The sequence below is a fragment of the Vipera ursinii genome (assembly GCF_947247035.1).
Source record: "Vipera ursinii genome assembly, chromosome: 2".
NCBI classification, from domain to species: Eukaryota; Metazoa; Chordata; class Lepidosauria; order Squamata; family Viperidae; genus Vipera; species Vipera ursinii.
This window is the reverse complement of record NC_139513.1, coordinates 27579773-27595769: the sequence shown is the minus strand read 5'-3', so window position 1 is coordinate 27595769 and position 15997 is coordinate 27579773. Positions and strand designations below refer to the sequence as shown.

The 15997-nt window shown below is 46.4% G+C and overlaps 1 protein-coding gene across 2 annotated transcripts in view; it reads right to left on the bottom strand.

The window, feature by feature from the left end:
* Positions 1–15997, bottom strand: part of LAMB2 (laminin subunit beta 2) — a 73167-nt gene that overhangs the window by 8052 nt on the left and 49118 nt on the right. The window contains exons 23-30 of one of the 2 annotated variants that reach the window (XM_083355936.1): positions 14031–14127; positions 11794–12166; positions 10179–10363; positions 7059–7300; positions 5659–5862; positions 5303–5447; positions 2320–2527; positions 817–958 (exon numbers count right to left, since the gene is read on the bottom strand). In XM_083355936.1, coding sequence (XP_083212062.1) covers positions 817–958; positions 2320–2527; positions 5303–5447; positions 5659–5862; positions 7059–7300; positions 10179–10363; positions 11794–12166; positions 14031–14127 — 1596 coding nt within the window. Of the gene's footprint in view, positions 1–816; positions 959–2319; positions 2554–5302; positions 5448–5658; positions 5863–7058; positions 7301–10178; positions 10364–11793; positions 12167–14030; positions 14128–15997 lie in introns of those variants that run through there. The other variant, XR_014491672.1, reaches the window with a different exon arrangement.

Here is a 15997-nt window from a genome sequence, read left to right as displayed (position 1 = left end):
ATCGTCTCACATGCGCTCACAGCCCTGTTTGCATTACGTGCATGCTCGCAGCCCTGTTTGCGGTATGTGCGTGCACCTCTGTTCACATGTGCACATGCGCGTGCCTGCCCCTCCCTTTCCTTCCAGGCTGCCAGCTAAGAAAGGCTGGGGATCTCTGATGTAAGCCAGCCAGAGTTTCCTTGAGGCAAGATGGGGGACAAATAAATTTAATACATAAAATCTTTTCCAGGCAGGGAATTCAAAAGTGCTAAGACACAAAGCATGATTCAGCCACAATACCAAGGCAAAATACAAAATGGCTACATAGCTAGGAAGATCTATGCAAGCATATTTAGCGTTGCTTCACAGACTAAAAGCAAATATATTAAACTGCTGTCAGGATGTGTTCTCAGTTTCAGGAAAGTGATTTGGAAGTTTGATTGGTTGCCCTCAGGCCTTGAAACCTTTTTTTCAAAAGCTTCCAGAGCCGCCGGGTTGCACTGCCAAAATCTGATGGTAAACTGCTGAGCGACAAATTTGATGGTGAAGTGCTGAGAAACAGTGGTGCAATTCCATGTCAATTTTCATCAGGGAATAAAAAGAAAATCTGATGTGTTAGAGAGACCTGGATGTGCAAAATCACAAAGTAGCAAAACTAAATGATGCCCTTCAGTGTCATCCTTAATTGTTCTGCCAGTAATCGTTGTGGTAGAAGTTACTGTAACCACAGGAGAGGTATTTACACTAGGTATACCTTATCTGACACATCTAATGCAATGTATGGACATGTTATTTTCTTTGGGCTGGTAAAAAAAATAATTCATTATGGTGCCTTACCTCATTAACAACTGTGTTGGTGTGTTGAATATCACTGTCTGCAGAGTTGATGGCTTTTTCGGCAGCACTTTGGGCCCGTTTGGCATCATCCAGAGCCCTTTTCACTGCTTCAGCTGCATTTTTAACACTCTCTGCCCGAGCACTGGGGAAGAAAAATTCTGTAAGAATGAATAGAAACCCTACACCCATCGGCAACTTCGATGCTGTAAGAATCAGCACCAAATGGGAAGTCACAGATCTACCGGTATTAGTGACCATTGTCACTAAATGAAATCTTCCCATTTTAGGTGCTGTGTACAGGTAAGTCCTTGACTTAATGACTGTAATTGAGTCCCGAATTACAGTCACAGGTTGTGCCAGTCTTTAGGCGGGTCGCCACGTGAGCACGCCTGATTTTACGACATTTTTTTCTGGCAGTCACTAAATGAATTACCACAGCTGTTAAGTGAATGCCCAGGTTGTTAAATGAGCACAGCACTTGTTAAAAATGAGTCTTGGTGGAGCAGTGGGCTAATGCCTCCTTAAGTAACACCAGCTGCCTGCAATTAGTGCAGGTTCGCATCCCACCAGGCTCAAAGTTGACTCAGCCTTCCATCCTTCCGAGGTAGGTAAAATGAGGACCCAGATTGTTGGGGGCAATAAGCTGACTTTGTAATAATGCCGCTTGGGGGTGTGTGTGAAAGCCCTAATAAGCAGGTATATACATAGAATGAAGGCTACTGCTAAGCTTGTAAGCCGCCCTGAGTCTTCGGAGAAGGGCGGGATATAAATGGAAATAAAATAAATAAAATAAATAAATAAAGGAATACATTGTCCACAATGTGAGGTGTTTTTTTGCCAGAAACCAGAACTAAACATTAATTTCCAGAAAGTAAGGAAATATAAGTAAAAAAAGAAAGGAAAGAAAAAGGGAGAGAAAGAGAAAGAGAGTGAGAGTGAGAATGAGAGAGAGAGAGAGAAAGAAAGAAAGAAAGAAAGAAAGAAAGAAAGAAAGAAAGAAAGAAAGAAAGAAAGAAAGAAAGTCACAGCCACATGACCAAATGGATGTAAATGTGAGCTGGTTGCCAAGCATTCAAAACGTGAACACGTGACTGCATGGTGGTGGTGAAGGCCACCAGAACTTCAAATCTAAGCCATAAGAGGCCCTGAAGAGGCCCTTCGTAACTTTAAATGGGTTCTAAGAGACCAGCTGTAAGTCAAGGATTACCCGTATCTCAGATCGTAAAACCCTCAGGATATAAAGCATATCTGCACTATGACAGCTTGTGAATTTCCCAGAACCTTTAGATGAGATACTATAGTTTTCTACCAGATCAAGCAATATTGGAGCACACTTCAATTCAGTGGAAAGAAGAGGCCCATGGAGAGGCAGTTCCAATTTCTGACACGTAACACGTTCAACTGCTAATGCAAACATCCTCCAGAAATTGATCGGCATCCAAGTAAAAAAGAGACTTAGCTCTGCTTTTCCCGAGCTCCCTCTCTTCTCCCTGCCATACTTACTTGGCCCGGCGTGCGTCCTGTAGTAGCTGCCCTGCGATGCGGACATCCCCTGCCGTTTGATCCAGAATTGCATCCACATTGGCTAGGCTGCTGACCCGCTCCTTGATCTCCTCAGCAAGATGGTGGATCTGCACAGGGGATGCTGGGATGGAGAGCTCCAGCACACGGGAAGCCACCAGCGCAATGCTGTCAGGATCTGCCCCCTCGACTGTATGCAGGATGGATCCATTAGAGCTGTGGAAAAGTAAATGGCAGCCCCCTCCTGGCTATCCACAGGACTCCATCTTGAAGGGGCCTCTGCCTGAAGTCTGTGGGCTTCCATCCCCATGTGAATGTTCTCCCGAGTTCCCCCAAAGTCTGGTCTCTATAAATTTCCTCATTATGAGATATTTTCTTTTCAAATTTATGAGACAAATTTAGATGCTTTGCTGAGAAATGGGCCCAACGGGGAGAGGGGGCAAAGCAGAAGGGTCATTGGCTCTGGGTCTCTCAAGTGTAAAGAGAACTCTATTTTAGACGATTGCTTTTTTATTCTATTTTAAAACAGGTCAATGACCGTCTCGTCTTTTGTCCTTTGGGTGCTCTGCAAGGGGGGGGTCAAGATCAGTGACAGGCACACGGGTGTTGCCCCCGTGTGCAAAAGAGGCAAGGCTTTGATCTCAATGCTGTGCTCGGTACGTGCATATTTTCACCATCACTGCCACACACACCCCGCCAATACTTTTGTTCTGTTTCTGTAAGTTTTTATTATTTTTGGCTAAAGCCCTCAACAATTGGAAATGGCCCAAACCTCCCCAGATCCTCTGGGGAGAGGGAGATGATTGCTGCGGTTGCAGCACTATTATGAGGTAGCCAATCTATACATTTGGTTAACCATTATTGCAGCTGTAAACCAATACATCAGGAGGGCATCAGGCTGGGGAAGGCTGCACAAGGCGATTGGTTTTTAGAAACTGGGAGAGGAGAGAGAGATTCCTAGGGAAGTAAAAAGTTAATTCAGGCATCTCTGGAGAAAAGCATGGAGGAATTTGGCATACATTCGGGAACAGTGACTTCTTTCTCTATTTCTGTCATTCCTAAATCTTAAAAGAGTTGCCCTACTGGGGAGATGGGCAACATATACATGTAATATGTTTAATAATAAATAAACAGATAAACACATCTTCTACTTCTAGTTTCCCAGAATTGTCAATTTTTTTGAAGCAGAATGAGTCAATATATGAACATTCATGACCACATTTTGAACCCCAACATTTAAAAGAAAAACATTTATTTGTTTCTGCCAAACTCAGACATCAGATCTCAGAGAAGCCACTCAGACATCAGACCTCAGACACAGAAGGATTCCCTCGAGTTGAATTTGATCCCTGAAGTCATCATGGCCATGTCTAGGCAGGGTCTGGGCCAGTGGTGGCGAACCTATGGCACGGGTGCCAGAGACGGCACTCAGAGCCCTCTCTATGGGCACCCTTGCCATGCCCCGGAGGTGGCAACTGTCCCTCTTCAACCAGCCGCCTGCTAACTCGCCGAGGTCCCACGTGGCCGGATGCATCCCGGCATGGCTGGTTTCTCTCCCCACCATCTTGTCCCTCCTGGCCTTGTACGCTCTCCTTTTCCCAGGCACGACCCACTGCATTGCCTCCTCAGCTGTTGTCCGACCATCCATCTTGGAGGCGGCTTCTTTGAACTGCTGGCAACGGGCTGCGGAGCCCTAGAGTGTGCCGGTCAAGGGGCTGGCAGGCTGTGGCTACTGACGGACACTGTCGGCCCCCATGCGCTCGCCGGCCTCTGAGTGCGGGGGCCGATGGTGTCAGGCAGCAGCTGCCCCAGCCTTGCCTTGCTCCATGGCAATGGCACCCCCACCCTGCCTCGCCTCACCCCACAGGATGAGTCTCCTGCCTACCGCCCCACCTGCCAGAGACCTCTTGGATCTCCCCCAACCCTGCCCACCCCCCACCAGGTGTCCCTCCCCACGAGCAACATTGAGGTGACCACACCCACCTTGGCCACACCCACCCAATCTTCCATGACTACCACAGCCATGCTGACCCAGTGGGCCACGCCCACCTGGCACCCAGTGATATATAAGTGGGTTTTGGGTTGCAGTTTGGGCACTTGGTCTCTAAAAGGTTCGCCATCACTGGTCTGGGCAATAATAGGGGACTGGGGGGGGTGGCCTGCTAATGTCTTCTTTGAAGTTGGTTATTCAATACTTTTTTCTCTTAATTAGATCTAGGCCTTGCTTTTTGTCAACCTTGGCTCTTTTATGACTCATGGACTTCAACTCCCAGAATTCCTGAGTCAGCATAGCTGACTCAGGAATTCTGAGAGTTGAAGTTTATTTATTTATTTATTTATTTTAATTCCATTTATATCCCGCCCTTCTCCGAAGACTCAGGGCGGCTTACAAGCTTAGCAGTAGCCATGAGTCATAAAAGAGCCGAGGTTGCCTACCCCTCTAGGACTTCGAAGTGTAATATATTCCCTTTCCACAACAACAACCCTGTGAGGTAGCTTGAGCCAAAAGTTTCTGAAAGAAGATTCTAGGGTAGAGAGGGTAGATTTGAACCAGTGTCTGTCTCCCCTGTCCCAAGTCAGCACTTTAACCACGAACCACATTGGCTCTCCCACAGTCCTGCTGTTTTCTGGTAGGCTCTCATCCAGGCTTTAACCACAACTGGGCCTGTATCACTTTTCAAAGATGGCTAGCTGTTATCACTGAGCTGGGCTAGGGAAGAGGCCAGAAAGTTGAACGAGGGCACGAAGGGCACGAAGGCTGGGTTATTTTTGTGTTGTTTTTTTTTTACATCTTTCCATTTTATTTTATACTCACTAGATACTCTTGAACATTTTGGATTATACCCGGAATGTTTTACACAACTTGTCTTAAAAGACACCCCATTCGTGGAGGGCAGAATATACTTTTAATAAAATACAGCAAAAACAGGAGAGAAAGGGAGGTCTAAGCAGCTCTCGTACTTACGATTCAGGAATTCTTTGACTTGCTGGATAAGGTCACGCAGCGCCTTATTGGAGTGCTCCAGCCGAGCTTTGGTGGCGTTGGCGTGATCCAAAGCTGCCTGCGCCCTCTGCTTTGCTTCAGCTGCCCGGGCCTTCGCGTTGGACACCTGTCCAAAAGACATCAGAGGGCCCGGTCAGCCAGCAGGGGGCAGCAGATACACAGGGATAAGGAAGCTGCTGCAGCTCCCCACAATGAATTCTGCTTTGCCACAATGAAAGGAATCCCATCGGGATATATCTGACGGGATATGAAAGGCCCAGAATTGAGATGTTCTCGGATTTGCCCTATCCAAATGTCAAGCAACCAACCCTCCCGACCTGATGCAGCAGACTTTCCACTTCAGAGACCGCATTGTGCAGCTCCTCTTCGACATGGCGGGCTCGGTTCAGCGCGTTGTCAGCTGTGGCCACTGCTCCATCGCAGTGAAGGCCTCCGCAGTGACGCCTGCCATCCTCGTCATAGCAACCAGCCCCTCCACAGGAATCGATGGCACAGGGACTGTCTCCCTGAGCCCCACAGACCTAAGAGAGGGGGGGCAGGCAGAGTTACTGCTGAAGCTGCAGGGTCTCTCACTTTATCCCCCCCTACCCCACCCCGTGCTTTTTACAACAGCTCCTCTCAGACTGTTCTTCCCCTCAGCTGACACTGGCAATTTGCATAAATCTTGATATTTTTTTTGACTCCATTATGCACGCAAGAGGTTTATGGCACCCTACGGACAAATAAATAAACTTTCAGGGAACACAGTCCACTTGATTAGTTGCATTTCTGGAAAAAAAAGAGAGTGGATTTACTGGCATTCATATTTATTTATAGAAGCACTCCTCAGAGTTACTGTTGGGGAGGGAGCAGAGAAATTGAAAGGAAATAATTAAAGGAGAGGTGGGAAACAGTGGTAATTTTCCTCCAAGAGAAAAGCAGTTCTATGTGACAGATATTCTTGCACCGATAAGCTACTTAACCTACATGGAGCAACCCCTTCTTTGTTTCACACATGAGAAACAGTGTTAAACCTTGTCAAGAACTTCAGCTTTGCTACTGTCAAGCCCCCCCACCCCCCGAATCTGACAAACCAAAGAAACAAGAACCACGTGGATTTTAATGTCAGTTTGTGTTAAAAAAGGGATCCTGAAAACTGTGACAGTTAATTTCCAACCAGAATTACAATAAGTTAATTAAGGCAAGGATTTCTGGAAACACTTCTTCCCAAAGCAGCTCACAGTTAGATGGTGAATTTATTTCAATTACAAGAGGCCCACGTTCTCTGATGGCACCGGCACCCTTGCCCCATTTTGAAAAGGCAGTTTGATGTAATGGTGAAGGTGCTGGCCTAGAAACCAGGAAACAGTGAGTTCTAGTCCCACCTTAGGCATGAAAACCAGCTGGGTAATTTTGGGTCAATCACTAGGAGACCAGGAGTTCTAGTCCAGCCTTAGGCATGAAAGCCAGTTCAGTGACTTTAGGATAATCACCAGGAAACTGTGAGTTCTAATCCTGCCTTAGGCATGAAAACTAGCTGGATGACTTTGGGCTGGTCATTCCCTCTCAGCCCACCCCACCTCACAGGGTTGTTGTGGGGAAAATAGGAGGAGGAAGGAGTATTAGGTATGTTTACTACCTTGAGTTACTTATAAAATAATAGAGGCTGGGTAAAAATCAGCTAAAATGGAAATACATTTCAGCAAACTTTGGACATCCTGTTCTCGTGCTCTGTCACCTTCTCATTAATCAGATCCAGGCTCAGCCCTCGGGTGCGTGTCGAGAGGTCCACCAGCCCTCGGCGGTTGGCGGCATTCTGCCGATTGAAAGCTTCCCTTCGGGACGTCATTAGGTGTTCTGTGCGATGCCTGGTAGCAGCTGATTGGCTAACGGGGCTGGGCACAGCCAAGGTCGAGGCATTAGCCTGGCGCTCTGCTTCTCGCGACTGCACAAAGGACTGGTAGACGCTGTCATAGACCCCTGTCAGGGGAGGAATTATTTAAAATAAGCATCCCAGAAAACTGTCCTGTGCAGTAAAATTTCTTCTACTAGACCTGTAGGAAACCCTCCTAGATTGTTCAGCGTGTTTCCTAAATTCCCATTTGGGGGAAAAAGACAGTACAGAATGTCAAGTTTCCGAGGTATGGGCTTTTCAAGTGACTGTGAGGCATTGTTTACCTTAAAAGTCCTTTATTAGCCTAATACCCTGGCAAATGCTTGCTTGAAGGAAGCTGGAATCTGAAATCTCCGCCCCTTGCACAATATATTAAAACACAATTCTCCACCTTTCTAATTTTGTCATTAATCATATACTCCAATTAATTTAAAGAATCAGTTTCCCTTCCGTTAGAAAACCCGCCAAGGCCTTATCTTCTTAGTTAAAGGGGCAATCCTACTCGTCCCCCCTCCCAACCTTAAACTAAATGTCTTAATACAGAAATTTAACATATGAAATAGCTACTTCTTCATCTCTTGTCAAGCAATAACATTCGATGTTAGCAACGTTGACACAGAACATGGTTTGTTTCCACAGCACAGTTATAAATTCCAGTTTCAAGCTAGGTGAAATACCCTTACTTTCTCATTTTAAAATTTTAATTTTATTGTTATTATGAATCGTGGGCTTGTACTAATTTAATTCCATTTTATTCTCTTTTTGTACTGTTTTAACTGCCCTGTGAACCGCCCTGAGTCCTTCGGGAATAGGGCGGTATATAAATTCAACTAATAAATTGCAGTGTATGCCTCTCAGCATACATAATGAACAGCGCAGCAGGAGGCTGATGGAGCAGACCAGCAGGGGGGTTGGACAGCTCCGGGCGATAACCGCTCACGCGGGATAAGTCTAATGGGTTAAGCTGTTGACAGCCCCAGGCATGGTCAGCCTGGCGGGAAGCCAGGATTTAAACCCATTGGTCACCTGCACTGGCGGGAAGCCCAGGTTTGAACTGATTGGATACCATCCACCTGGGCAGGTACAAATAGACGCCAGGTTTCCCCTTGTTCCCCAGTTCGTTCTGTTCTGAATAAACTCATCGTTACCCAGCTCTGTGTCCGTCTCTATGTGAAGCACGCGACTTTACATAAATAAATAAATTAGAATTGGTTTGCTCTGCTGCATTTGAGAAAACCTGGGTGGGAGAGGAGAGGCCTGGCCTTATCCCCACAGTATCAGTTCCAAAGAGAGAGATAAGGAGCATGAAAACTGTAGGAGAAATTTCAATGGAAGAGAATACAGCTCAGGGTTGAACTATGGAGTCCTTAGCGCTCCCTGGGTTTGGAGGTTTGCTTGCAGGTTATCTGACTAGGTAACACCATCTGTACTGATGAGTATGGGGTTTTCTTGGAGTTGCTTTAGAATTCCTTGATTATTGTTTTCTGTCTGATTGTTTGGCTGGTATTAATCCCTGCTTATCTGGATATAGGCTGCTGGAGAGGATGTTTTCTGGGGATGCTGCAACAGTGTGGCTACTTCAAGATCCATGGACTTCAATTCCCAGAATTCTTTCTCGGGAACAGAAAGGAAGGGAAGCTGGGAGGAAGTGGCTCTTTATCTGACGGTTCTCAAATTCCCATGACATTAGACATCTCTTGGCTAAAGAGTTTTTTTTCTCCTGTTCCTCTGCATAACGGCACTACCCATTTAAAAAAAAATGCAGGCAGAGAAGTTATGCTATGGATCCCCACCTCGCCACAAGATTTTAAGGTAGTGGGAGCCATTCCAGGAAATCATAAAAAGAGGGAATTTTCCTCAAAGCCTTTAGAGCAGGGAGGTCACCTAATCAGAGGCAGCTAGGCATGGGGAGTGCTAGAAGGGAGGCAGATGGTTTTTAGGTTTTTCTATCAGAAAAACATGAGGAATAGGTGGCATACAAATTGTAAACAAAATAATTAAGGCTAGCTGATAAGGTTCACCAATGCCCTGCAGCAACCTATTTGCAGCATACATTTTATATTATTCCACTCCAGTGGAATAGAAAGCCAGGAGAATTTTACTGGATCAATCCAGTATAAAGGAGAACCACTATATTGTACAAGTGGTCCTGACTTAACAATTGGGCCCCAGATTTTGGTTATAAGTCATCATGCAATGATAAAGCGGGTTACTGTGTGACCTGACTCGATTTTATACCCCTTTTTACAATGGTTGCAAAGTGACGCACCATGGTTAAACAAAACACGTACATGGTTGTTAAGTGAATCCAGCATATCCGTTGGGCTGATTTTGCCCTTTTCTGCCGGAAAACAAAAAAAAATGGCAAATCACAATCACACAATTGTGGGATGATGCAACTGATAGTAAAATGTGAGGGGGTCGCCAACCACACAAATTGCAGTTAGGTGGCCTTGGAACAGGTGTATGTGGGGCAGTCGTGACTTTAACGGATGGGTCATAATTTTTTTCCTGAGTCCGTCATTAACTTCAAGCCATCATTAAGCAATTAGTTGTTAAGCAAGGACTACCTCTAGTGTTTTTAGCAGGTCAAACTAAAGAGTTGGAAAAACTACATTCTGATCCTCATCCAGCCAAGCAGCTCCACAGAGGCTGCCTGAAGGGAGAGGATAACATCAAGGGTAGGATACAGGGAAAGGTACCTTGTGGATAAAATGGACAAAGAATTTGTAGTTGTGGATTGCTTTGTTTTCTAGGCCAGGGGTAGGCAACCTTGGCTCTTTTATGACTCGTGGACTTCAACTCCCAGAATTCCTGAGCCAGCGTGGCTCAGCTTGGAAACCTCTCCCTTTCCCCTCAGCATGGCTGGCTCAGGAATTCTGGGAGTTGAAGTCCACGAGTCATAAAAGAGCCAAGGTTGCCTACCCCTGTAACCTAGACAGTACAATGGCAGAAAACACTTACCCAACACATTGGTGTTTATGAGAATATTAAGCTGGTGTTTCAGATCTGCTAGGCTAAAGTTGAGGCTCCGAACGCCACGCTCCAGGGTGCCCAGCGCATGATTGGCATTGAAATTCTTATCCTGGGTGGCTGTCAGCAATCCCTCCAGCTGGGTCAGTGTTTCTGTTATATCAGCTATCTCCTGCCTGATCAGAACAAGAGGGAGACGTGAAATACCTCCCCCAAACTTGTTAATCCAATGTGATGCCGCCTTTTTTAGAGGCTGCTTTAAGACGTGCGGACTTCAACTCCCAGAATTCCCTGGCTGTGCAGTTCTGGGATTTGAAGTCCACGCATCTTAAAGTCGCCAAGTTTGAGAAACACTGAATTAGAGACACTAGAGTTCAGCGACAAAAAGCAGCTGCTTCATATACAGAAGGTCCTCTAATACACATCACTCTTGGAAGAGCTACGGCCAGCAGGAATATGATTTTGGTGATAGATGACATAAAGCAGTTTTCTATAGTCAATATATATTGCTGTAAGGTAAAGGTAAAGGTTCCCCCGCACATGCGTGCTAGTCGTTTCCGACTCTAGGGGCCGGTGCTCATCTCCGTTTCAAAGCCGAAGAGCCAGCGCTTGTCCGAGGACGTCTCCGTGGTCATGTGGCCGGCATGACTAGATGCCAAAGGCGCACGGAACGCTGTTACCTTCCCACCGTAGTGTTCCCTATTTTTCTACTTGCATTTTTACGTGCTTTCAAACTGCTAGGTTGGCAGAAGCTGGGACACGTAACAGGCGCTTACTCTGTTACGCGGCACTCGGGATTTGACCCGCCAGACTGCCGACCTTCTGATCGACAAGCTCAGCGTCCTAACCCACTGAGCCACCGCGTCCCTATATTGCTGTAGAGGAAAGCTAATAACCAAACCTTGATGGGGACAGAGATACGTTCTCTAATGTTCAGCCAGTACATCTAATCCCCGGCGCTACACCAGCTTGGAAGAAGGAGATTTCAAGGTTTATTAAAATCAGATTTGGCTAAGAACAACTGGAAAGAAATTCAGTCTTTACATTAAAGAGGAATTATTTGGATTTCTCTTGTTTCAGGAAAACTTTGGTGAGCAATAGTAAAAGAAAGGTGCGAGTGCACTCATATATTACCTTATGTACAATGGCGCAATTTGTTTGATTGGGTCCCTGGATGTGTTGTGAACTCAGATGTTCATCATAGCTTAATACTTTAGCAGGAGGTATGAACTCTTGTTAATTGTGGTTTATCCAATCAATTGCTTTTGAGTTAATGACTTAATTCTGCAGAAATGTGCTTGGGATGGAAGTATTCTTTTTTGGAAATAAAACCATCTGGCTTCATTGTAAATGTGTACAGTCATTTGTTGTGGCAGGTATATTACGTGATCGGTCTTGAACAGGTTTCAAGAATTCGGTTGCCAGGTTAACTGGGGAAGTCTTTTGAAATGCCTTGAGATGGTTTTAATTAACTGGAGACCTCCATCTTCCAAAGCATGCACTCTGGACTATGAGTCCTGCCTAATCCCTGCTCTTCCACTCTTGCCTGCCCCACCTTTTGGGCCAGTTTAGCGCAAGTTGGGGGCTGGGCTGCCTTTCAACTTACCGCACATCGTCCATGTTACACAGGAGGTGAGTGATGGTGGCGGCGGTAGCATTGCGAGCACTGACCACAGCCTGGATGGCGCTCAGTTTGTCCTGCAGCCGACGGAAGGGGCCCTCGAAAGCCCCAGCCAGCCCCGTTTGGTGGAGCTGTTGAGCCCGTTCCATCAGGCTGCGGGTGTGGGCAGCCAGGTCTTGCACAATGCGATCCCAGTCTCCAAAGCACTGGTGGCAGGGCTGGCAGGCAGGGAAATCACCAGCGAAACCGCGGGAGCACCGGTCGCAGCGGACGCCAGACACCCCTGGGCGGCAGGAGCAGTGCCCAGTGGTACGGTGGCATTGCGGCTTCTCAATCCCACGGGGGTCACAGTCGCAGGCTGCCAACAACACACAAGAAGCTTAGCCCGCCCTCTCTGCTCTTCTACACAGCACCTCTTAGCAAATTCAGCTCAGAAGGGCTGCGTTCTTCCAGAAATAATTCCTTGGGCAAGTTGAAGCGGACCTCAGACCTCAAACCCATTTTCCTAACTGCATACAGGTAATCCTCAACTTACAACCATTTATTAAGCGACTATTCAGTTACGACATTGAAAAATGACTAGTCCTCACACTTACGACTGTTGCAGCATTCCTACGGTCATACGATCAGAGTTTGGGTGCATGGCATCCAGCATACATTTTCGATGGTTGCACAGTATCCCAGGTCACCTGACTGCCTTTTTAAAATCTTTCTACCCGGCTTTCGACAAGCAAAGTCAATGGGGGAAGCCTGATTTGCTTAATGACGTGATTTATTTAATCATGTGGTCATTAAGCAGTTATTTGTTTAACGAATTGCAGGAAAGGTCATAAAATCGGGCATAAGTCGTTTGACTTTCTTACTTAGCAGCGGAAATGAAAACTTACAGCTGTGGTCGTAAGCTGAGGATTAGCTGTAGTGCTTCTGCTCCATTTATATTCCAATCAAATAAAACCTCTATTTTCCCAGCATGGGTGCCCTTATTTCAGGTAGGACTGTTTTAAAAGAAGGACCGTCTTTTCACAATTTCATCCGCTTGCCTGCTTTCAGGTATATAATTACACAGATTGGCTGCCACAATCTCTGCCGAGGACTCGTTTCCTTATTGGCTGCAACACTTTCTTTCAGTTTTTGGAATAAATAAATCAACCCTATGCTAAAGTGCTGCTTTTCAATGATGAAAATTTTGGTTGTTTTTTTTTAAATGTTCTCTATATTTTCCAAAGCACCAGAAGAAGGCAAGACAAGAAACAACGGATGGAAACTAATCCAGGAGAGAAGCAAGCTGGAATTAAGGAGAAACTTCCTAGCATTGTGGACAATTAACCAGTGGAACAGCTTTGCCTTCAGACGTTGTGGGTGCTTCATCACTGGAGGTTTTTAAGAAGAGACTGGACAGCCAGTTATCTGAAATGATATAGGGTCTCCTGCTGGAGCAGGGGGCTGGACTAGAGGACCTCCAAGGTCCCTTCCAGCTGTATTCTGATTCTGACTCTACTAGATGAAAGACAGTGGTGGCAAACCTATGGCACGCGTGCCAGAGGCGGCACTCAAGAGCCCTCTCTGTTGGCACGCATGCCACCGCTACCAGCACCAGGTCCATCAGGCCGCCACCGCCGCCCGGAGCAGGAGCCCCGCCCAGCACAAAGGAGGTGAAGCGGCCGACTAGCAAGCTCGAGTACAGGTGGCGGAGCAGAGGTCACCAACCATTGTCGATTGGTGGACTGGAAGAAAAGGGAGGGAGAAGCATTTTACATGCGTGCATGTGTGCACGGGCCGTGAGCCCGCATGCGCTGCAGGTGGGATGGGGCTAGCAGTGCCTGCGTGATACTTACTAGCCCTGCCCCGTTCTTGCGTGGTACAGCGCCTTGTATCTGCACCCTGCGGCGCGGCAGCGGCTGTTTTTACACCTTGCCGCACAGTGGCCCATTTTTGCGGCCCTGGTTTTTGCGTGCCAGAGGCGGCACTCAGAGGCGCCTCCCTGCCGCCACCTGAGGGCGCCACAGTGCTGATGTGGCCCTGGCACTTTGCGATAAATAAGCGGGTTTGGGGTTGCAGTTTGGGCACTTGGTCTCTAAAAGGTTCGCCATCACTGATGTAAGACATTTACTTTGCTTTTAAAAGCAACCCACCTATTCCCCACCCCACCCACCCCCCAAAAATAGATTCAAATTTGGAGTCTGTCATTTTGACAGAGTTTCACATCTTGCTTTCTCTCTTACCTCTGCACTGTTGACCTGGCTGACCCCAATGGTTCTCCTGGCACTCTGAACAGGTGCGGCCTCCGAATCCTGGCCGACATTGGCACTGCCCTGTGAACTACAACGACAGGCACCATTAGAGGGCCCGAGTCTGCTAACAAGGGCAGAGGGAGAATAGACGGCATGAGGCGTGGGAGAGGAGGCAGGAAGAGGAGAAGTGGCAGGAGCAATAACAATAACCGTGATAGTAATGTAGTACTATATAATGTTTAAACGTGCTGAAGTATATTCTCTGTGAAGCCTCTGAGTCTCTTCTCCTGGTCTCTTCCCATTAGAGGTAGTGGGTGTTACAGTAGAACATAAATCTGTAATGGGCTGTGAGAATAACCTTGGGAGACAGGAGAAAGATACCCAGTCTAGATAATGGTCTAATAAGAGGGGGGGGGGAAGAGATGGGGGTGGAGAAAGCATCTCAGAAGGAAATTCCCTAGTTCTCAGGGAATTATAGGCAAGGCAGGAGAGGAGTACTTTCAGACTTGCAAAATTCTGTTGCTGTAAACTTACAATAAAGGTAGTATTAATACTCATAGTTTTGGTTTCCTGCTCGAGTGTCAGAATCCATTTATATCACATTCATAAATGTATGTTTAAAACATTATCCTCCCCCCCCCATGGATTCTGCCATCTCCTGAGGAAGGAGGAGCGGATGTGGATTCAGCCTGCTTTAGGTTATTTCAAAGACCAAGGGAAACCTTTTGAACTGGGGGAACAAAGGGGAGGGTTAGGAAAGAAGGCATCTGGCCTGTGTCTCCATTTGAATCTGTAAAGGAAGAAGGCAATAACCGTAAAAGATCCGAAGTTCCCTTTTTCCCCACGAAAGGGATGACAGGAAGTAAAATGATGGGGGGGCTGACCAAATGGGGTTGAGGGAAGGGGGGGTTTGAACCGGGAACTCTTTATAAAGTTTCAATCCGTAAAACAATACCAGGTCCTGTCTTGTATTTCCACAAGCAAGCATGTCCTAGTAAAAATTCATTTTGGACTAGAACTGACTCCAAGAGTTTTTGTTTTCCTAAGAGGTGGTTTGGGGTGGGTCCTGACAGTGAGTTACCTTGAATGTCTAACAATAATATCTGCATAGTACCAAGATGGAAGAAATGACAACAAATCTCTATATAACAGGTAAGCTGTAAAATTATCTCCATACTGGACATCAGCTGGTTTGGGACAGTATGCCTTTCTTTCTCAAAACTATTTAAATTCATAGTGGGGTGAAGTTTGCTGTAGCCATTCTGCTGTAAAGAGGCAGGAGAGGAGAATAATGCAATAGCTGCAGCAGAGACAGCAGTTGCAAAGAATATGGATGGCCCTTGACTTACAGCCATTCATTTAGTGACTGTTCTAAATTACAACTGCACTGAAAAAGTGATTTACGACTGGTCCCCGCACTTACGAACGGCACAAGGTTATCTGATCAAAATTTGGGCGCTTGACAACCAGCATGTATTTACAAGGATTGTGGCAACCCGGGGTCATGTGATCACTATGTGCAACCTTTCCAGCTGGCTTCTGACAAACAAAGTCAATGGGGGAAGCCAGATTCTCTTAACAGCTGCATGGTTTACTTAACAACTGCAGCAATTTGCTTAACAACTGTGACAAAAACATAAAATCGGGCGTAACAATGTCCTTGCTTAGCAGTGGAAATTCTGATCCCAGTTGTGATCATAAGTTGAGGACTACCTGTAACAGCTTCTCCAAGCTTGTTTCGCTCCAAGTTGAACCATGTTCTGGTCTATTGGTTTGATGAAGCACCATATTGCCTGACTATTCCGGGCTCTTGCAAATTGTTTTGATGTCCAAGCAAACCTCTTTTCAGCGTTTCTATATTATTCCACAGTGATCTCAAAATAACGTCCCCAAGTGTGTGTTTGCATTCTCTGAAGGCCATGCAGACACCACATCTCCACCCCACTTTTTATCCTCTC